The 22,678-nt window shown below is 42.4% G+C and overlaps 1 protein-coding gene across 2 annotated transcripts; it reads right to left on the bottom strand.

Annotated features, from left to right (window-relative positions):
• Nucleotides 1–5,591: 5,591 nt before the first annotated feature.
• Nucleotides 5,592–22,131, bottom strand: SERTM2 (serine rich and transmembrane domain containing 2). Of its 2 annotated transcripts, none has more exons than XM_034782459.1 (2): nucleotides 22,087–22,131; nucleotides 5,592–8,152 (listed from the first exon to the last, which is right to left on the bottom strand). In XM_034782459.1, exon 2 carries the CDS (start codon nucleotides 7,562–7,564, stop codon nucleotides 7,283–7,285), a length of 282 nt encoding a protein of 93 aa, XP_034638350.1. In that variant the 5' UTR covers nucleotides 7,565–8,152; nucleotides 22,087–22,131; the 3' UTR covers nucleotides 5,592–7,282. The 2 variants fall into 2 exon arrangements, with proteins under 2 accessions (XP_034638350.1, XP_034638349.1); XM_034782458.1 differs by lacking the exon at nucleotides 22,087–22,131 and adding an exon at nucleotides 15,592–16,092.
• Between the last annotated feature and the right edge of the window lie 547 nt (nucleotides 22,132–22,678).

Genomic DNA, 22,678 nt, shown 5'->3' with positions numbered 1-22,678 from the left:
AGCCAGCTTAGGTTTAAAGCATCACCAAAATCTGGGATGTGGTTCTTGTATGTGTGGTTCGGGGCAGGGGAATGAGGGGCAACACCTGCCCAGTTTCACTCTGCAGCGAAGAGGGACTCAAGGTGGGACTTAAGTTAGTTCAAGGACTTCAGGTATAATTTTTTCATTCAAATGCCAAGTTTAAAATATTTTATAGTGAATGGGCCAATGATTTGGATCAAATGTCTAGGACCTAACATGGCTATGAGGGAGGTAACCTTTCTCGAACCATATGTGGCCACATTAGTGCTCCACAGTCTTTGAGCCTCAGTGTAGGGTGGAGAGAGAACAGAGGCTCTGTGCCTGGGTGGGTTTGACTCACTTATGCAGAAAATTGACTGAAAGAATGACTGGAATCATTAAGTTCCTATAAAATTTATTTCTCATGAGTCCTTATTCTAGCCAGATCCCTGAACTTCTACTTGATCCCTGAAGTTAGGTGTCACCTCCCTCTAGCTTAGAACTGGATTGGGCTTCCTGTAGGGGCCATCAGTGCCTCTGTCTAGGTTAGTCAGAGGGATACTCCACATTTCCAGGGTTGGGTTCACTGCCTCTCTAGTGCTTGCAGTTGCTAGGGCAGACACTGAGAAAATGAGGCCAGAAATTGAAACTAGGGTATGTCCTAGTTATTTATTTTCCATTAATAGTTTGCAATCTAAAAATGTGGCTGTTAGTCTTAGTAAGTTTGTAGTCTATTAGAAACTGTCATACTAGGTAAGTCCAATAGCACCAAACCATTAAATGGGTCATCTGGATAGATCCCTGTGTCTGTAAAACCATGAGAGTGAGTGTCAACTGGTTGGCTGCTAGGAGTACAAAGTCATTCTGGACCTTATTGGAGAAATAATTTTAAAGTGACCACCCTAGAATAAGCAAAAGACACTTATAGCTTGCAAACAATAAAATAATCAGAGAAAGTAACAAAGACCATTCCTGAGGCCTTATCCATGTGATGGCTAGTACCATGTGATTAATCCATCCCCCCCCTCGTTATAAATTTACATAAAAACTAAATTCACATTAATGTCCATATAGGTATTTATAAATTGTATCTGAATTGGATAGACACCTTCCTGATTGTCATTGACCCACCTCCACTATTAGTTAAATATAATCTACTGCCGAATGAGTTCCTTCTGCCCACATCTAAGAAGATCCCAGAACACCTTCGATAAAAATCACTCTGCCAAAAACAAGTTTAATGTTATTGTTCATACAGAACGTTAACTGCCTTGGAAGATGGACTTAATCTTCCTCTGTTGTGAAAGGACTAAGGGAAATCTGCATATAAAGCAATAATCCAGGGAGAGGGGAGGAGAATCTAGTAATCTAGGAGTTAACTTTTCATTCCGCTCTTTGCTTGTTCATTTTGAAGCCTAGGCAAATGGTAATTTTTTTTATAAGTACCTAGGTGAACTTTAGTATCTGTAAACTTCTCATATTCCTTTTGGACCTTCATTGTCTCTACAGATCTGAGGGTGATGAAGGATACACAGCCCCTCATAGAGTCTAAACTTTATGCTCAATGCCTTGAAGCCACGACTGTAAAACAGCAACAGTGCGTGTGTAATGTTTGTGTCATGAATGAATGCTGCTGTAAAATATTAAATTCATACCCAGATCTTCACAGGTAGATAGATAGCAGCTGAAACTTGATATGGAAGATCTCCTAGCTTTGCTTGATTCCTATAGAGGAAGAGGTCCTAAATCCTTTCTCAGCAGCTCTTGTGTATTTATCAGTATGTTTAAGAATACACTTGAATGCTTTTTGTGTGTCATTTTTACAGTCCTTTCCAAGCATGCTAAATGTATCAAGCAGCCACAATCACTTGTGGAATTTTTCTCATCAGAGACCCCCCCACCATGAAAGTTCATAGAGGGTGATTGGACAGATTGTGAATCAGGATTTTTAGCCCTGAAGGTATGTTTGTATTTGAATCTTTTGCTGTTTTAACATACATTCATTATGTGGTGAAACATGACTGTAGACAGGACACACTTTTTTTGCAGGACACAGGATTAAACATGATTATGAACAAGCATATGTGTCCTCTCTATATTAGAATTTACAGGCATGTTTGTCATGACGAGGGCCAGCCTTCAGGGTGGATGATCTCAGATTTTTCCATATGTTAGCTAACACCAGGAAAGGACACTCCTTTTTATCTCGTGAAGACCAGGCCCAAGAGCAAAGCAAAGTAAAGTCTTCATCCCTGATTAAGGCAACAAAGCTAATGGGCGATTTCATACCATTTGCTTTTCTCAACCAGAGTTGGGAACAGCGTGTTTTTGGCCTTGTCCCATCTAAAAAAAGAAAGTTTTCCTTTCCTGAAGTCTGATGGTTACCCTTTGCTGAACTTTGCTGTTACAAAGTTAAATTCACCTCTGAAGGCCTGTGATGAGGGGAGGGATAGCTCAGTGGTTTGAGCCTTGGCCTGCTAAACCCAGGGTTGTAAGCTCAATCCTTGAGGGGGCTATTTAGGGATCTGAGGCAAAATCAGTACTTGGTCCTGCTAGTGAAGGCAGGGGGCTGGACTCAATGACCCTTCAAGGTCCCTTCCAGTTCTATGAGATAGGTATATCCCATCATATATTATATTAAAATGATGGGAAGATGTCTGTTTGTTTAAGAGCATATACTGTAAACCATTCTTGCCCTATTCCCCAGTCAAGGGTTTATTAATGCAGTGTTATCAGTAATGTCAATGGGAGTTATGCATATGGGATAAGAGAAGAATAAATCCCATAAAAAGTTAGATGTCCGGTTATGTCCAATTTGTGTGCGGGGTGGGAGGAGGGTTCTTGGCAACCTTTAGACTAAATATGATGGGAGAATTTTTGAGGACTATTAAGGGCAGTTGTGATGGCTTCTGTTTCCTGATGATTGTGAGTTTGAGTAAGGTTATCAGATTCGAACAGGGCTGGACTGTAACCTTACAATCCAGCCTAAGGAAGGAGCAATGTGTAGTTGCCCTCTACCAGGAGAAAGGTTGGAACCAAATTAGGACTCAGTCAGTGAAGCCTGGTCCTTTGCTCTAGGGTGGAAGTGATCTGCAAAGGCTCTGGCAATACAGGTAGCCCACACAGAGTATGGGGGCTCCTTACATTCCCTTATTCTCCTGCATAGGTGCACAGCCGGGCTTACATTTAATCTCATCTAGTAGTTCCTTACTTCTGTGATTCTCCAGCAGTCCTCATGATTCAGTTCAAGTCAGTGGGACCACTGGAGGAGTATATGACTCCTCCATGTGAGCCCTACTATGAGCTGCTGGCCTTGTGCACATTATGGTAGTAGTATAAAGCAGCCAGCTGATGCAGAATTGATTTATAGTATTTCTCTAAGGTTTTATAAAAATAATTTTTAGCAGATGGACAAGTGGGAAGCAAACAAATAAAGCCTTTCCCCAGAAGGCCCAGGCTCCTGAAAATTACAAATAAGAACAAAAAGACTACAAACGGAGAACATGTATTTTATTTGTTTCTTTGAGAAATGCAGACTTTAAAATTTGCTAGCCTTGAAAAAGACAAGCAGTGCATACAGTGTGAATATGTGTTTTCTAACAAAAATATATATAGGTCTTATGTAAATAGCCTATGGAGGGAGCATACCAGGGCATACTGAGCTGAACAGCTACTTGCTATCTGAAATGGAGACACAAAACATCGGATGGGAAAAGTGATGCTGTATGTTGGTAGCTCTGGATGCCTTTCCTGGCAGTATTGTATAGAAATATATTATCTGCCCAAATATAATATATGATTAAATATGAATGGATCAACCTTTCATTTACAATATATTTATTAAATCAATTTTTGAATAAGAGTACTTTTATGAGTTAAAATATTTTAACAGAAAATTAAGGGTCCCAGTCTGCCACTGAATTAATTGCTATTAGGATTGGGCCCCAAATCAATTCGTGTGTCATTTTTCTTTGTACTGAAATATCTTCATTAAATAGATATATCTGCAGCTCTCTCTGTTTCTTGGGAGCAAAACTTTTCCTTCTCTGGGTGGCTGTAATAGAAGATTATTATTTCATAGAGACTATTAATTGCCACATGGGTTAAGGAATGGTCAGAATCCTACGGCTCTTGTACACTTTTAAAAGGGTCCTGAAAAAGATGGCGGTGGACTAGCCAGTATTCTGTGCTTTTGCTGCTGAAAGAATGAAACTGTATCAAGTAAACCTATTTTTATATCCTTAAACATACATGACAGCATGGCTCAGTTAGTAGCAATCTGTCTTAGCAGGATTTAGGTTTAAATCCTACAACAAGTAGAATCTGGACTCCTAAGCAGTGTTGATAGTGCATCACAACAGGGAGAGTGCTGCACTCTTAGAGGTAACATCCCTCAGATGAACTGTTAAGCCAAGGTCCTGTCTAGTACAGTGGTTTTCAAAGTTTGGGTCACCACCCAGTACTGGGTCACGGAATGCAAGGCACTGGGTCACCTTGCTCAGCACCCAGGGACCTGGCGGCCGGCCAGTAAAAACTAGTAGTCCCTATGTGTTCTGACACCGCGCTGCGCCCCGGAAGTGGCCAGCAGCAGGTCCGGCTCATAGGTAGGGGAGCCATGGGGCTCTGCCCTGAGCACCAGACGGCCAATGGGAGCTTGGGGGGTCCGGTGGCTGCACGCGAGAAGCACGCGGAGCTGCTTGTGCACCTCCACTAGGGTGACCAGATGTCCTGATTTTGGGGTCTTTTTCTTATATAGGCTCCTATTACCCCCCCACCCCTGTCCCAATTTTTCACACTCCACCTAGGAGCTGGACCTGCTAGCCACTTGTGGGGCACAGCGAGGTCTGCGTTGCCAGGACAGGCGGGAAGCCTGCCTCCGCACCCGGCTGTGCCACTGACCGGGAGCCACCAGAGGTAAGCCCACACCCAAAGCCCCTTCCCCATCCTTAAGGCCCCCCCAAACTCAGAGCCCCTTCCTGCACCCCAGACCCCTCATCCCTGGCCCCACCCCAGAGCCAGCACCCTCAGCCCAGAGCCCTGACCCCCTCCTCCCAACCCCCTGCCCCAGCCCAGAGCCCTCTCCCACACTCTGAATTGCTCATTGGCATCAATAATTTTCTTCAACTGCGTTGCCAGAAAGAAAGTTTGAAAACCACTGATCTAGTAGATGCTCAAGTGATGATCCCATGGCACAAGAGTACAGGATAACCTATGACCTGGCCTACATTTCTTTTCCAGGCAAATACAGTCTAATGTCCAAGGCTGTGTGGGCGATATTGCTGAAATATATTGGATGTTGTGTTTGCTTACATAGTTACTGCACTAACCGTTTTCCATGTTGAGCCTGCATCTCATGGAGTACATGGAGTACAAAAGATGCTATTCTATGTGGAGAAAGAGTCTTTAAACAGTCTTCCAGTCAAAACAGCAGTGACAATAATTGCTAATCCTTGCTGTGGACCATTCATGACCAGTGTGGTTTTAGCATCTTGTTCTTCCCCATAGAGAGATAAAGAAGCCAGACTTCTAGTCAAAAACAACCCACCGAACAACCTACCGATAAGGACAAAGAAACCACAATTCCCGAAGCATTGGAAGAACAAGTTCTTATTGTTGTTACAGGTCTGTAGAGTCAGTGCCATTGCTAATTTTAGCACTGTGTGTGGGGAGTTTTCGCTTTCCAGGCCCTTGGAGAGAGCAGAATTGGCAAATAATTGTATATAAAGTGGAAAGCACAAGGGAGCTTTATCACAAGGCTAGATTTAGACAGGAGCAAAGGAGGTAAGATGTGCTAGTTAAAATCCATGGGGAAGCACCTGCCCAGTACATATGAGTTTAAAATTATCCCTGTCTAAAAAGTGTCATTACAAGAGATAGTGGCCCAACAGAAGTGAGATGCTATATTTGATTGCCATTTTTCTGATCCATGTGAAGAAAGTCCTTATTTTTTTACATAGGGTATTATATGTTTATATAGAGAGACGTTAAAAGGACATTTCCAACATAGTGTTTCATAATGTTAGATATTTTTTTCTTACTGTTCCAGTTGATCAATTGGAATCTTGCTCTCCTATTTCAGTGCTCATATTTTCCTTTAATTTTGTAAGCACACTAGTTGGTCATTTAGGATAACTCCAGAGTACAGAGCTGTGTATGCTGATTTATTATTGCAGTGTCGGGTCTTGGCATTCTCTTCCCTTCACCTTCTCCCCTGTCCCCGTATCCTTGGGAGAAAAGTATTGGGAGTTTTGGCGTTTTCTGGGGGGGGAAACTACATGGAGACGAGAGAGAGGTCCAAATTCAGAACAACCTTATCACTGTTAGCAATGTCCACTTAATTCAGTTACATTAAATAGTATTTGAATTACAGAGTGGCATTGGGAAAGCTGAAAGAAATGAACCTAGTTTTAGGGAATGCAATTCCTGCGAAGGAAGGGCAGGGACCCAGAGGCAGTGTCTCTTCTGAATATGACTCACGCTGCTTGTTTCATGCACATACCTTTACCTTTTATTTTCTTTCATTCTGAATGAACTGCCTCCTTCTGATAATTGGAATGCACTATTCACTGTTTGTTTGATTCTTAATGTCTGAAAGTAATAGCCCCAGTATATGATGCACATTGGCCTTATAGCAGGAACACGTCTCTATTTCCAAAATTGCATTTTGCAAATGTGCTATTCCAAGTGGAAAAAAACACCATTTAAGATTTTCCTTCTTGAATGGGATGGATGTCTGGGGATTTTCACACCACTATTCATTTTTCATATGTGCCCTGTGGGCTCTTTGAGCCTGCGCCACAAATTAACTTTGAGTTCAAGTCTCTTATCAGGCGAGGACTCTCCTCTAGCAACAGAGGGGAAGATAACTCAGCAAATACATCTTTCAGAAAATATTCTTGTAAGTTTTTGGTTTTTTGGCTGTCATTATAGTAGCTTTTATCATTTGCATTAAATCTTTTCAGGAGGAGCTGAGTCTCTCCTGAGAGCAACGGGACTTCTGTGGTCTAGATTTTATTTAGGACGTGTGCTCTATATTCTCCTAGAAACCAAACTTCTCAACACATGTTGCTTGCAGTCTTCAGGGGGCAGGAGTGTCCTAAGCCTACTGGATATCTTATGACTATCAATTCACAAATGAGTCAAATGATACTGCCCTATAAGATGCAGTACATTGCAGAGCAGAGTGGGCAGGTGGGGGTTCTCCTCCCCACAAAGCACACACATATTTTGCCAAACAAAAGGTGCTTCGTGAACCATGCAACGCCTTCCTCTTGCTTCTGTCTCATTGAATGCTAGGAATTCTGCTGTGCATTTCTACATCCGTAAACTGCTGAACATTTTCTGTGCTTTCTGGAGAGGTGGTGATTGGGGAGATCACGTGCTTTAAGCGCAAGAGCATGGTGAAGAGCAGTATGAGAAGGATGGCCAGGAGCGTTAGGAACAAGCCAACGTACATGTACAGGTTGGCATATTTATCTGCTGTTGTGTTTACTTCTGTAGACAGGGTTGGCAAGTGGACACGGCCAGTAAGATTTCCACGGTATTTAAAATAAATCTCAGTCATTGCTCACTCTCAGGTTTTGTCCATTTTCTCTATTCACCGTTAAAATGTTGCCTTCCTTCACCCATTTCATGAAGAAAATCCAGAAAGGGAATTTACACCTGAAAGTGAATTCTGACCAGAGTTCTGTAGAGAAAGCACAGTTGTGTTGGTTATGAGACCTTCACTCCTCTTGGTTAAGCAAACTGCTCTACAGGAGCCTTTGGAAGTAATTTCTCACATGCCCCTGTTAGAGACTATTTTTTGTTGTTATAACTTCTTATGCTGTCAGAGTTTTAATTTGCCCAAATCTCTTTAGTCCTCTTCTGGAACTGACAGATCTAAGTTGCTGCCAGGCTTAGCTCTATACAGGCTTTCGTTTTTGAACAAAGGAAGTGAATTTTCTGCCAACCTATCACGTTCCAGATGATTTATTCCTGGGTGATCTGGCAAGTTTGTTTTATCTCTTGCTAATATGGTTGATGATCTCCACTCTCCAGAGTTATGGGTGTCAGTGATTAGATGAAGGAGAGTTTGGAAAAAAACGGGGTCTTTTCCACTTTCCACATTGAACTGATTCTGTCATTAGGATCAGTTAAAAACTCTTCCTTTCTAAAAGGGAAAGAGAGAACAAAAAGAATTATTAAACCCAGTTTGTACTGTACTCTCATCATACCAACCTGACAGATAAAGGGATAACATGAAACTGATATCTGCTCTGATCGCTATTAGAGCATTGCATTTCCAGGGGTACTAAGTGAATTTGCTGACGTGGTCCTGTGAGCCATTGGGCAATCCAGAAGAGCATTATGTGTTTACAAAGGCTCTTTACACCTTTAGAGGAAGGGTACTGTTACCCTGCAGAATTCACTTTTGTTTCCTATTCTAGTATTCTGTGCTTTGTGGGCAGGGCCGGCTCCAGCTTTTCTGCCACCCCAAGCGGCCAAAAAAAAAAAAAAAAAAAAGACGAGCGGCGGCACTTCGGCGGCCGCTCAAAGAGTAAGAGAGGGAATGAGGGATCTGCCGCCGAAGACCCAGACATGCCACTCCAATACCAGACCGAGTGCCACCCCTTTGAATTGGCCGCCCCAAGCACCTGCTTCCTACGCTGGTGCCTGCAGCCGGCCCTGTTTGTGGGTTAGGGAAACACCCACTGATTATACAGATGTGGGCCATTAAAACTAATGGAGGAAAAGATATGAACCCCACTGCCTTCCTACACATAAAACTCTGCATGTCTCAGCTATAACTTGAGAACTCGGATACTGCTGGCACAGAGTGTCCTATGAGCACTGTGAAGAAGACTGCTGAAGCTCTGCCAATGTGGACTGGGTCCTGTGTGAAAATGCCCACTTACCTCCCACAAGCAAAGCTGGTCAAAAAAGGGATTTCCATCCCGTGGGAAATTCTGACATTTCAAAACCCGATCTCATTCCAAATTGTAACAATTAAAAATTTCTCATGCAACAGAAATTCCAAAAATATTTCTCTTAGGAAACCTCAAAATGTTTTGTTTTGATGAGGTAAAATTTTTTTGTGAATGCTGAAACGCAATGTAAAATATCTAATATGCACACATTAAATATTAAAATGTAAAAGTCTAAATGAAACAAAGTTGAAAGAAAACATTTCAACGAGGGCTGTCGATTAATCACAGTTAGCACACGTGATTAACTCAAAAAAATTAATCGTGATTCAAAAAATTAATAATCATTAATTGCAGTTTTAATTACACTGTTAAACAATAGAATACCAATTTAAATGTATTAAATATTTTGGACTTTGTCTACATTTTCATATATATTGTATTCTGTGTTGTAATTGAAATCAAAGTTTTGATTATAAATATTTGCACTATAAAAACAATAAACAAAAGAAATAGTATTTTTCAGTTCGCCTTATACAAGTACTGTAGTGCAATCTTTGTTGTGAAAGTGTAACTTACAAATGTAGATTTTTTTGTTTGTTACATAACTGGATTCAAAAACAAAACAATGTAAAACTTCAGAGCTTACAAGTCCACTCAGTCCTACTTTGTCTTAGTGATTGGCTGAAGAAGAACAAGTTTGTTTACATTTACAAGAGATAATGCTGCCCTCTTCTTATTTACAATGTCACCAGAAAGTGAGAACAGGCATTTGCATGACACTTTTGTAGCTGGCATAGCAAGGTATTTACGTGCCAGATATGCTAAACATTCGTATGCCCCTTCATGCTTCGGCCACCATTCCAGAGGACATGCTTCCATGCTGATGACACTAGTTACAAATTTAATTAATGCCTTATTTTTTTAACTGAACTCCTGGGGGGAGAATTGTATGATCCCTGCTCTGTTTTACCCGCATTCTGCCATGTATTTCCTGTTATAGCAGTCTTGGATGATGACCCAGCACAACTTGTTCATTTTAAGAACACTTTCACTGCAGATTTGACAAAACGCAAAAAAGGTACCAATGTGATGTTTCTGAAGATAGCTACAGCACTCAACCCAAGGTTTAAGAACTTGAAGCGCCTTCCAAAATCTGAGAGGGACGAGGTGTGGAGCATGCTTTCAAGTGTCTTAAAAGAACAACACTCCGACACGGAAACTACAGAACCCAAACCACCAAAAAAGAAAATCTACCTTCTGCTGGTCGCATCTGACTCAGATAATGAAAATGAACATGCGTTGATCCACACTGCTTTGGATTGTTATCAAGCAAAACCTGTCATCAGCATGGATACATGTTCCCTGGAAGGGTGGTTGAAGCATGAAGGGACATGCAAATCTTTAGCGCATCTGGCACGTAAATATCTTGCGATGCCGGCTACAACGGTGCCATGAGAACACCTGTTCTCACTTTCAGGTGACATTGTAAACAAGAAGCAGGCAGTATTATCTCCTGAAAATGTAAACAAACTTGTTTGTCTGAGTGATTGGCTGACCAAGAAGCAGGGCCGGCTCCAGGGTTTTGGCAGCCCCAAGCAGCCCAAAAAAAAAAAAAAAAAAAAGCTGCGATCGCGATCTGCAGTGGCAATTCGGCAGAAGGTCCTTCGCTCCAAGCGGGAGTGAGGGACCGTCCGCCAAATTGCCGCCGAATAGCTGGACCTGCTGCCCCTCTCTGGAGTGGCCGCCCCAAGCACCTGCTTGCCAAGCTGGTGCCTGGAGCCGGCCCTGCCAAGAAGTAGGACTGAGTGGACTTGCAAGCTCTAAAATTTTACATTGTTTTATTTTTGAATGCAGGTTTCTTTGTACATAATTCTACATTTGTATGTTCAACTTTCATGATAAAGATTAATTGAAAGATACTATTTCTTTTGTTTTTTTACAGTGCAAATACTTGTAATAAAAATAAATATAAAGTGAGCACTGTACACTTTATATGCTGTGTTGTAATTGAAATCAATATATTTGAAAATGTAGAAAACATTCAAAATATTTAAATAAATGATATTCTATTGTTTAACAGTGTGATTAATAGCGATTACTTTTTTTAATCGCTTGATGGCCCTAATTTCAACATTATTGAAACAAAACAAAGTGAAACATCTTAATTTTGATATAAATACATTTTCAGAGGGAAAAGTTATTTATTTATTTATTTATCTGTTTATTAACGAGTTCTGCCGACAAGTCAGTGCCATATTCTTCTCTGGAGGGAAAAAGGCTAGCTCTAATTCACTGTGGGTCCCATCAGTACTACCACTTAGCTGGCTTGGGGGTTATCGAAGGGCTGAACACACTGTCTCCACACCACTCCCAGCATTTGCTTGGATCCCCCTTTGTTTCAAACAGTTTAAAAACAGAAAAAAGATAACTTAAGGAATGGTGGGCCAGATCCTGCTGGAAGATAGAATGGTCAAACAGGGCTTTACTGCTGGCTTAAACAGTCAGATGGGGATTCCCCGGGAGTAATTCCTGAGTTGGGTATCTGGCTGTGTTCAACCCACTGGGGTGTAGGGGCAGGAAGGGGCACGGTCAGAGCATGCTGCTGTGAGTCCCGTCGGGCCTTGAGCCAGCTCCTAAGTGGCCCTAAACCAGCCCCCATCGGCCCCATGATCTGGGGGAAGGCAAAATGGAATAAAGCCATTTTTCCAGCACACCTGGGAGTTTGTTCTAGGGCTATTTGCAATGGGCAGAATGTTTCAGATCAGTGTTAACTTTAATATTTATGTAGTGCAATTTTTCTTTGTCTATTGAATGCTGCTTCACAGTAGACCAGATTAGAGGTGGAGGCAGCGTAGTGATGGTTACTGCTGAATAGTGCAAATCCCTGGGGACTAAGCATGCAACGTCCCCCGCAAGTTGCATTTCTGTGGCGCTGGCATGTGAAGGAACGGTACTAGGAATGAAAGGTGGGATTTTCCAAAAGCACCTAAAAGACAAAGTCCCTTTAAAAGTCAATGAATTTGTGCATCTAAATCCCCTCGGTGCTCTTGAAAATCTCCCTTGAAATTCTCTCATCAGCAGTGTAGGACACAACCTTTGGGCCGTCAGTATAGCAAAAGCTTGTTTTACCCAAGTAGCTAAAATAATTAATTTGCATTGTAGACGATCACATTTTATGCCAAATGAATTTCTCATGGCCAAGTTACAAGAAATCAGAGGTTTATAGGAAATGCTGAGAAATGCTCACTCACATTGGCACAGACAGCATTGTTATAATAAATGCAGTTTTAGAACGAGGCTGGTTTATCAGCACACAATTGTAGGCCTTCCTGAGGGCAGAGGATAAAATAAAACGGTATGTATTTTCAAAGTGTTTGGATTGTCCTCTAGAAAGATATTATTTCTGAAAGTTTCAAACAGGCTTTATTATTCCTTTTTCTCTCCCCCAACCATCTTCTATCGATCTCCAGACTTCCCAGATGGCTTCAACAAAAAAGCTCCACTGAAAACAAACAAACCCCTTGGACTTCTGCAGATTGTGATCCCTGTGTTTGAGTCTGGTTTTACGTAGTGTTGGCACATATTATTTTAATTGAATTAGGAGCATAAGGATGACATTTAAACTTCAGGAGCAGTCCATGGGCCAGATGTGCTACACTAGTGTATATCCAGAGTAACTCCTTCAGTTTAAGTTTATACCTATGCAAATGATACTCTCCACCTCCAATTTTGAAATCCACTTTTGAAAGCAGGAGTTCTTGTGATATTTTGGTGGATTCCCAGCTTTTTTCTCTTCCGAAGTTTCTTCCATTCTTATTACTTATTAACCTGTCCAGGAAGACTGGGGCAAAGCTGTTGCTGATGCAATTCCCCTGGAATTAGTGCAGTTGCACCAGAGATAAATCTGGTCCATTCCATGTTTTTTAAATACTTCAACACTCCTGGAAAACCAGAATGTAACAATGTAAAGAACAAGGCCTAGATTTTCAAAAGTAGCTAGTGATATTGGGTGCCTTGGTTTTGGAGCCCAAAATGATGCCCTAAAGGGGCAGGACTTCCAGAGGGCAGGTGCTCAGCACTTTCTGAATATCAGAGTGCTTTATGTTGTCTCAAATTGAGCACCCAAAACTTGAGGCAGCCAAAATCACTGGTGACTTTGGAAATGTGTTTTCATAAGCCTGTATCTGTATAAAATACTATATAAAGACTTGTGAGGCCCACATTTCTAATTATTTGGACCGCCTCAAATATATATGTCAAATATAATATGGGTGCCTTTCTCTAAAACAAAGTGGTTAGTAACACCGCTCACACATTATTAAAAAACTCAGTACTTTTCCATTCTTAACCTGGGGCGTGTCTATTTATCCTTCATATGAAAAACAGAAAGAGAGGAGACATCTGGGCGGTGATAGTACAAATGAATTCCTATCCAGTATGGGGTGAAGTTCACATTGGTGGAGACTGCCAGCAGAAGCACCCTGGACTATGTGAGCCCCATGCTGGAACCACTCCCCTATGTGCCACGGGGTCTCAGTGCTGTCCCCACATAGGCCAGCATGGAGAGCAGGGGCGGGGCCAAGAGTCTCTGTTCCCAAGGATGCTGGCATCTTACCACACTAAGTGGCATTGGTATGGTGATTGTGGGGGCTGCCACTGCTATTTCAGCACACAGGCTGCAGCAGAAGACTTGAGGAATGAGGCTGTGCTGCAGCCATGTACTTTGGCTCTTAGTGGGTGGGGGCAGTAAATTTCACTCCCATAATTCCCACACTTTACCTGAGTAAAGCATGAATTTTCTCCGTAAAGAACAGACTCACTATAGCTAGTAGGAAATACAAGATATGGAGGGAGCTTGTTTAAGTACACCTACTTTAATACTATATGATTTCTCTGCTGCTGCCAAAGTGAAATCAATGTGTAGTCTGATATGCTATGAGGAAAGCGCAGAACATTGTCCTTACCCCATGTCTGCAGCTGTCTCAGCTGGTAGAGAAAACTGAAGTCTGCTTCTCTCCCTAAGGACCAGAGTGGCTAATGGCTTTACTTGCTTCTGAAAATTAGACTGTATAATGCTAAGCACATTAAGAGTTCAAATGCAACAATTAATTCCAAGCCAAGAATTTGAATTAATAAAAGTAAGAGATTAATAGTGGAGATTTAGCATGGATTTTTATTACTTTTGTCTGATTAATATAGAATTGCAGGTAACATCAGGAGACTTCAGCTTCATTTGGACTGTTGAAAGTAGGGAAATTACCTATATCTTTTCCAGAAAGGATTCAGTTACCAAGGTCAGTCAAAGAGCATTTCACTGCTAAATATAAGAATTTGAAATGACTAGCAGGTATTTCAATGTGCAGATCTCTTTGGACACTTGCTTTAGTTTTACAAAGACTCTGTTATTAGCAGAAAAGGCACAGGAACAGAATTTCAAGGTATTTTCTATAGCTGTTTCATCCCGCTAGCTAGCCATGGAGGTTGTGTAACAGCAGGTAAGCAAATCTGATATGCAAAAATGCTGCACAAAGCCAATTTCCAAAGCAGGTTAAGATCTGAACTGTCTGATTCAGAACTGAGTAGGCAAAGACCCTCCCTGCCCTGCCTTTGGAGCCTCCAAATTAATCGTCAGACTAACAGACACTTATTAAAGTGCAGTGCATCAGAAGTAGAAACCAAAGTCCCTAAAATCTAAGATGTTGATCAATATTTGTTAATTCAGAACAGGTTCTGACCCCCTTGGAAAATCTGGTCCAATCCTGAGAGCTGCTCACACCCTCAGCTCCCCATTGATGTTAGTGGATGAGGCCCCTTGATTCCAAACAGATAACAATTTTATAATTATTTTTGAGAAATTATTTAAATCAAGCAAGTTCTGTAGTTTAATAAAAAAAGTCAATAATGGAAATGGAGGCTTAAAATAAACTAACATTAGAGCACTTTCCCTCATCATACGTAACAGACATACAGAGGGCCAAGGTGCTGAACTCATTCACCTCCCAATGGAGCCAATAGCAGTTGAGGGGTCTCAGCACGCTCAGGATTGAGTTTGTTTGCCTTGCCTATATAGCAAAGGAAGAGAAATAATGATGTTCAAACCCTGCAACACAGTAAGTACGGCTAGGATAAAACCAATGCATAGCTAGACAACTGCAGTAAATGCTCTTATCTTAGCTAGATGCTTCCATTCCTTTACTTTCTTTCCACTGTCAGTTTAAGTTTTAATAGGTAGCAAACGATCATTGAACCTGAGGACAACTGTTGTGTTGTGTTGCTGTTCCATCCAGTACTAAAACTACCACAGAGAGGTGAGAACAGAATTGATCAGGACAATTATTACAGTAAGAGGCACAGTTCAAAACCACCACCGTGGGCTTTCCTAAGCTAGTAGTTCGATCCTTGTTTGCCTGGCTGGCAGAAGCAGAAAGACCCTGGTACAGAGCACAGTGTGCTTTATAAGTTACACTTTAAAAAAAAAAGTCAAATAAGCACAAAAAAGCATTGAAATGCCATTTCCACCCATTTCTTGCATTTTCCCCAGTGGGAATTTGGGGGTAGGGATCTCTTCTTTCGTTGGCAGGTGGTATACTTTTGTTTTGACGCCAGAGCGTAAACTAATGTGTCTAGCCTCAGCTGTGCCAACATGTAGGAAAATAATAGAGAATTTAAAAAGCATAATTACCTTTCCTAGCAAGCAGGATTGGTGGGGCTAATCATTCGAGCATCTGGTTTAGACCTTGGACTTGCTGAGAATTTGTCTAGGAACATCTCCCCCCACTAGCTAGGTCTTTGGAAGAAATATTTGCTGTCTTACTGCTGGAGCTCGAATATCTTCTTTCAAACAAGCACGCGAAGTGCACTTTCTCCTTCTCTGCTCTTGAAGTAAATGTTTTGCTGCGTGATAGGCAGAGGCGACTCTTATTCCGGCTCTTGAGATGCCAGCTGACAGACTGATTTAACAGCATAAATGCTGATATTCTTCCTTCATTCAGCAAGGGAGGGTGCGGGGAGTCTTCTATTCATGTGCCTGAACGCTTGAATGGAAACAGCCTTAGCCAGACAGTTCCCTCCTTCAGCTGCTGCTGGCAGTTGTTAGATTGTAGAAGGAAAGGTAGCTCTCTAGCACTGCTTCTACCTCTCCTCAATAGGGAGAGAGGGAGGAGAGACCAAGAGCAAAGAGGCTGCAAGCTACACTGTGAGCAAAGTTTGTGCAAGCCTTTCTTTAACTCTTTAGAGCCCATGGGCTGTAAACCAGTCCTGCTATTTGACCATGCTGCCAGATAAGAAGTAAGGCTTAACTGTGGAGGAGAGATTGGTTAACTTAGTTTCTTTGGAGAGTGCACAAGTTTTTATTTAATGCCCGAAGGTGTTTTTGCTAGAAAAAAATCTCCACTGCCTTCTTGAGTAGTAATCTAATGATTCCTTTTGTCTCTAGAATCAGTGTCATTTACAAGATGAGACCATTGTAATCGTACCTAAGCCTCCCTGGCTTCACCATACTGTGGACTGGAATGAGAAATGTCATTTCTACGCTTGGTATCTAGTGACTTTCTATTGGCTCTTTTCTGAGAGAACAGAGGCAAAGCTATGGTATAATGCCTTAGTTAGCATTTACATAGCACCTCTCCTCTGAGGAGCTCAAAGCATTTTACAAACACAAATTAAGCTCCACAGACCCTCTGTGAGGTAGGTAAGTCTTTTCACCACTTGACGAATGTGGAAATGGAAGCACTGAAAGTTTTAAGTGATTTACCCAAGATCTCACAGTGAGTCAGGACAAGAACTGGAAATCTCTGTTCACTGCTCTAGCCAGCAGGCCAGTGTTTCTCAACCCTTTTCAGAGTGGTGGCCTCTTGTTCAAAGTCAAATCTTTTCAACTCCTTATGTTTACTGTACATGTAAAAATGCATCCGTGATAACAATAAGCCTATCTAATTTGTGTGCGTGTGTGTGTGGTGTGTGTGTTTCAAAAGGTTGACACAGCATACTCGAGCTTGAAAGGTAAGGGTGTGCAGGGAGTGGGGGAGTGAGATTTGATTGTAATACAATTTTCAATGCTTTGCAATATCCCCCACCATTAACTTTCATGACCCCCGGGGGGATGGTGACACACAAGTTGTGAAAGCTTGCACTGGAAAACCATTTCACTCCTCCACACTGCAGAGAGAAGGACTGTATTGGGAGGGGCTGCTTCCTCTGTTTATAGTAGGGGTAAGGATCATAGGTGCTGGAACTAGGGGTGCTGCTTCACCCCCGGCTTGAAGTGGTTTCCATTATATACAGGGTTTACAGTTTGGTCCATTGGCTCTCAGCACCCGTAGGGCAGGTCCTCACTACCCACTGGATTGGCGGGTAGAGATCGATCTATTGGGGATCGATTTATCATGTCTCGTCTAGATGTGGATAAATCGATCCCCGAACGTGCTCCCCATTGACTCTGGAACTCCAGCTCGCAAGAGGTGGAAGCGGAGTCAACGGGGGAGTGGCAGCGGTCGACTGGCCGCCATCCTCACAGCCAGGTAAGTTGAACTAAGATATGCCGACTTCAGCTACGCTATTCGCGTAGCTGAAGTCGGCGTATCTTAGGTCGACCCCCCTCTCCTCCCCAGTGTAGACCAGGGCTCAGTATACAAATGGTTCCAGCATCTCGGTAAGGATCAGTCTGGGACAAGTCCACGCAGGTGGGAGGTAGTATGGCAAGAAAAGGTAAGGCTGTGATAAAGTAGCACTTCTCTCCTATGCACATGGGTCACAGGAGGCTTAGCAGAAGGGCCACACACTACCTCTCAGCAAGAAAGTGAAGAGGTATGGTAGGGAATACACAGTGAATAAACCAGGGGGAAATAGAAGCTTTATCTGCCTCACTCTCCAAATAATGGCTACGAAAGTTTTGTGCTAACAATGTTAATTTGGGAGGGGGGAGAGAGAGAGATTTTCTTACATTCCCTATGTCCATGCGTCAGGGAGCCATTTCCCTTTAAGAATGTATTGAAAATTTAGCTTTGCATCTTCAGACTAGTTCCTAGTGGATGGTTGCCCACTTCAAAAAAGCAAGTGCCAACTACTGGCGCCCATGGTGGCAGTCTGAGCAGAGCGGCTGAGGGCTGAAGGGGCAATAGGGACTGGACTACTCACTCACCCCTACAAGTGGTCCCAAAGGCACACTGGCAGGGCAGTATGGGAAAGTATTTGCTGCCCATGTTATACCCATTCTTCTGGGGTTTCAGTCTCCAGCGCTGACAATGAAAAACGTAGCCCTCTGAAAAGCTAAAATTCTCCTACACTTTCTCTGCAGGCCACACCCTCTGAAAGGCGAGCCATATAAAATTACTATTATTTTAATTTACTTTCCCATTTTCTTGATTCATTATTATCCAGGCTGTCCAGCGTTGCATCCACACAGCCTGTATCATGGACACTGAGCTCCCTGATAAGCCTGCTGTAAGGAGCGTAAGAAACTGAATCTGGGGGGGAAAAGAATATATGTAATTTAAAGTTGATTTGTACTATTTTCTTAAAAATGGTCATATATAAACTATCTGTAAATTTTCAAAATCCTGAGCAGACATCCTCTTAGAAGGTGTGTGGGCCTAGTTTTAGCCAGGAATGAAACTTTTACAGCCCTGGGAAAATGAGAGTGTATAATTGAAATGCTGAGACACCCCTGACTCTAGCAGTGCTGGTGAGCACCGCTGAAATGAAATGCCTTTTCTCCCTATCCGTATATCTACTCTTCCCCGCTTGGCTTATTTTCTCTTTGTTGACGTTGCAGTAAATCATCTGTCCCCTTGCAGGACAGCACCAGTGTTTGCTGGACAGACAATCCTATATTTCTCATTTACCTCTGTGGCAGGGTGTAATAAAGACAGATGAATTCTAGACAATGCTGCATTTATCAGCCACAGCTGGGAAATTGCTCAACTGGCTGAATGACCTCTTAATCTCTGAGTAGCATATAAGGCTTTCTTCTTCTGTACTTTTGTTGAGCTGACCAATAATAAAATTGTACATTTAAAAAAAAAAGTGTTCAAATCCTCTTGGAGAAATAGAGATATGCCTGTCCCATTTTTCAAACAGCTGTTCTGAATTTTGGGGCAGAGGCTTGAGGGTCTGGTTAGGCTCTTACTTCTTTCAACCGTAATACTTAACTGTAAAAACAGATGTGCAATTAAACTGCTTCCTGGGTAAACCAGTCATTTCATGCGTTCACCACAGTCCCACTCCAGTCTTGAAATCTTTGTTTGCTCTTTATTAAATCAAAGTTTTAGTATGCTGGTTAGTAGGTAGGTACAGAATGTTTCTGTGTGGGATCTTCTACCATCTGAACTAATTTATCCGATGAACAGGGTGAAACATGCTGTACTTTGGATCTTTAACTACTGCTTTCAAGGCAGCTGTACTTAATGAAGAAAGAGCACTTGCCCTTCCGATCCTTCCTCTCATACTCATCTGCTGTACAACTATTTCAAAGCTGTTTTGTTCAAAAGCAATCGAAGCCCACAAATTAAAGGGACCTCCTGTGATCACTAGGTATCTGTGGGTTTTCTGTGCTGGGGAGAGTGTGGGCTGGTGGATTGTGAGTGTGTGTATCTCTGTTGCTAACAATTGTTTCTTGCACTCAACAGAATCTCAGAATTTGGGGCACTTACATACTCGCAGTTGCAACCATGTGAAATACTAGGGGGTAGGGATTGAGATTAAGTTTTAACTGAGGGTGTTTTGGATGGCCTGTGATTTTTTTGAGTTGGAGAAATGTCTGAAGCTTGTTCTGTGTTTAGGCATATTAATGACGCTAGTCCAGTGCGGCCACGTGTTATTTGTAGGATAACTGGCTGTACCAGCTCATTGTTTCTTTTCCCAGGTATTGGTAATCTCGCAACCTCTATTGCTCCTCTCAGTCCTCACAGCTTCTCTTCTATGGGTAAGCAGCAAATCTGTCAGTCCTTACAAGTCACTGGGAATTTTGCTGAATAAAGACCACAAGATTTGGTCCCAGGAGTAGAAATTGGTTGGCTCTCTTGAAAGTCTGGCTGACTGGGGTTAAGCTGATGTGTGAAAGGTTTAGGGTGCATTCACTGTAGAACCCCATCTTTCCCAGCAGAGCACTTTTAGAAAATTATGCCAGACGGATTATCAACTAGCCCAATACATTATTATTATTATTGCCACATGTAATTAATGCTGCCTAGCACTTCTACATCTTCAAAACGCTTTATAAACATTCACTTAACTGTCCTGTCTCCCCACTGGTACCTCACAGGGGTGCAGTGTGTGGGCTGCCCAGTTTCCTATTAACAGCCTTTGGCCCAGCTAGTGGCTGTTCAGGTCAGTAGTGCAGTTCTGAAATGTACCCACAGTGCCTACTGGAATGCCTGGGGGAGAACAGCCACTGCCGTATCCCTTAGAAAGGTCCATGGTATATTCCCCTCCATTACCACACAGGCTAGTAGATGCAGATGGTCTCTGACTCTGCCTTCTTTCTACATTCCGTCCCATTTAAGGGACAGTCACCCTTAAATGGGACGGAGACACTAGCAGGGACAGTCCCTTTGCTAAGGAGAGTGTGAGGACTGGGACTGTGTAAGGTGGAGAAAGCACCTTGGCTCTTCCTTTCACACATCTACCCAAGGGCCAGCCACAGCGCAGCCTCTACCTCTTGAAAGACAAAGATTTACTAAAGAGGACAACTTGCATGTGAATTCAGGGGAATAAAACCTGATCCCATGCAAGACCAAAATGTACCGTAATGTCAGACACAGACAGTCTCTCCCCAGCAGCCGGAGCACTGGGGGAAGGGCGGAGAGTCCGGCCGTGGCCCTGCTCTCGACGGCCGGAGCGCCGCCCCCCCCCCCTCCAGGTGCCACCCCAAGCACATGCTTGGTAGGCTGGTGCCTGGAGCCGGCCCTGTTTGTGATGATAGGCAAATCACTTAAACCAGACTTTTCACAGCTGGTCACTAATCATGTGTTCTTCATTTTCTGGGTGCCTAACTTGAAATTTGGGGTCTGATTTGCAGAAATGCTGAGCATTCATCTGCAAGTGACGTCCATGGCAGCTGTACTGTGAACCTATGAAGTGTTATATAATGCTAAATACTCTGAAAAATAAGATCCTAGGTCAGAGGCTCACAAACTTTTTTTACTGGTGACCCCTTTCACATAGCAAGCCTCTGAGTGCGACCCCCCCTTATAAATTAAAAACACTTTAAAATATATTTAACACCATTATAAATGCTGAAGGCAAAGCGGGATTTGGGGTGGAGGTTGACAGCCCCCCATGTAATAACCCTGTGACCCCCTGAGGGGTCCCGAACCCCAGTTTGAGAACCCCTGTTCTAGGTGTCTCAACCAAGGTACCCAAAATTAGTGCAAACTTTTGACCTTACCTGTCTGTGCTTCACCTTCCCATCTGTAATATGGGGATAATACCACTTCCTGACCACAGAGGGGTGTTGTAAAGATAAATTATTTAATGTTGGCGAAACACTCAGATACTGTAGTGCTAAGCACCATAGAGAAGCTCATATGAAAATTAATAATTCTGTCTTCAGTGCCAAGTTTTTATAGTGTGCAATAAAGAGAACCTACAGTCTCATATTAAATAACGAGAAAACAATATTGAAAAGCTGGTCATTTAATTGAGTGTCATCCATTCTGTGCATTGAATGAGTCAGGGGTACTGAGATCATGTAATAAAAACTGACTCCTAATGCACATGCACAAGGGAGCAAAATAACAGTTGCGCAAACAACTTTAATTCTGGCATTGCCTAACTTTTGAGTGCTTGACTTCGCAATCTTAATGGTCTTTTGACATAGCTTTTGTGTTCTATATAATACGCATTAAAAGTATTAACAGATCCCTGGCCAGCTAAGACTCTGTGGTCATTCTCATTCTGTGCACGCTTGCCATATAGAGTCTCATGATTTTAAGAAGAGAGAGAAATCCTGCAATGCTTCTTCTAGCATGTGAAGTAAAGAAAAGTTCTCTTTTAGGTGGCCTGTGACACACACCTGAGCAAGACTGGCATTTCAGCCAGTTGCAGACAATGGTGACGAATGCGCAACCTAGAACATTACAAAGGGAAGGGCTGTGGCAGAGCAGAGGTCTATAAAGGAACACTCTTTATCTTAAAGTAAAGAGCGGGTAGGGAGGGAATTTAAAATGACATAACATACCTTCCATCCCTCCAGTTGGCTGCATCCGATTTTGTAGTGAGTGCTAGGGGTAGCCATCATTATTTTATTTGAGATACTCTCCCAACACTGTACTGAAAAAGTCAATTTTAAAACAAAACTAATCAAACATCTTGCACTCCTGAACACAATGACCTGCAGCTGCCACACTCGCTTTCCATGACAGACATAAGGATTGGAGATCATACTTCTTGGACTTTGGAGTGTTCACGCGTCGTTTGGGTTCTCAGGTTCAAAGTCAATGCTGTAGAAGCAGGCATTGCTAATACTGTCTTCAGTGGAGAGGCAGGATTGACCACTGGATAAGGCTCTAGACTGGGAACTGATCTGAGCTCTTACAGGATCTGCCAATTGACTACTGGGTGACCTCTCTGCCTTAGTTTCCATCTATGTAAAATGGGGTAGGGGGTATTGATACTTATCAATCTTTGTAAAACAGTTTGACAGCTATGGATGTAAAGTACTAGATAGATATTCCAGGGGAATTATGCCCACTTTTTACTCCAGGCAGAATTCCGTTCCCCTTTTGTGATCTTCCAAAGCAATCTCCTTTTATCCAGTAAACTGTGATTGA

The sequence above is a fragment of the Trachemys scripta genome, chromosome 9 (genome assembly GCF_013100865.1).
Source record: "Trachemys scripta elegans isolate TJP31775 chromosome 9, CAS_Tse_1.0, whole genome shotgun sequence".
Taxonomy (NCBI): domain Eukaryota; kingdom Metazoa; phylum Chordata; order Testudines; family Emydidae; genus Trachemys; species Trachemys scripta.
This window is presented reverse-complemented; position numbering and strand designations above follow the sequence as displayed.

What these genes read in the sequence shown, in the direction of transcription:
- SERTM2 (XM_034782459.1), bottom strand. Translation starts at nt 7,564, where the DNA reads ATGACTGAGATTTATTTTAAATACCGTGGAAATCTTACTGGCCGTGTC.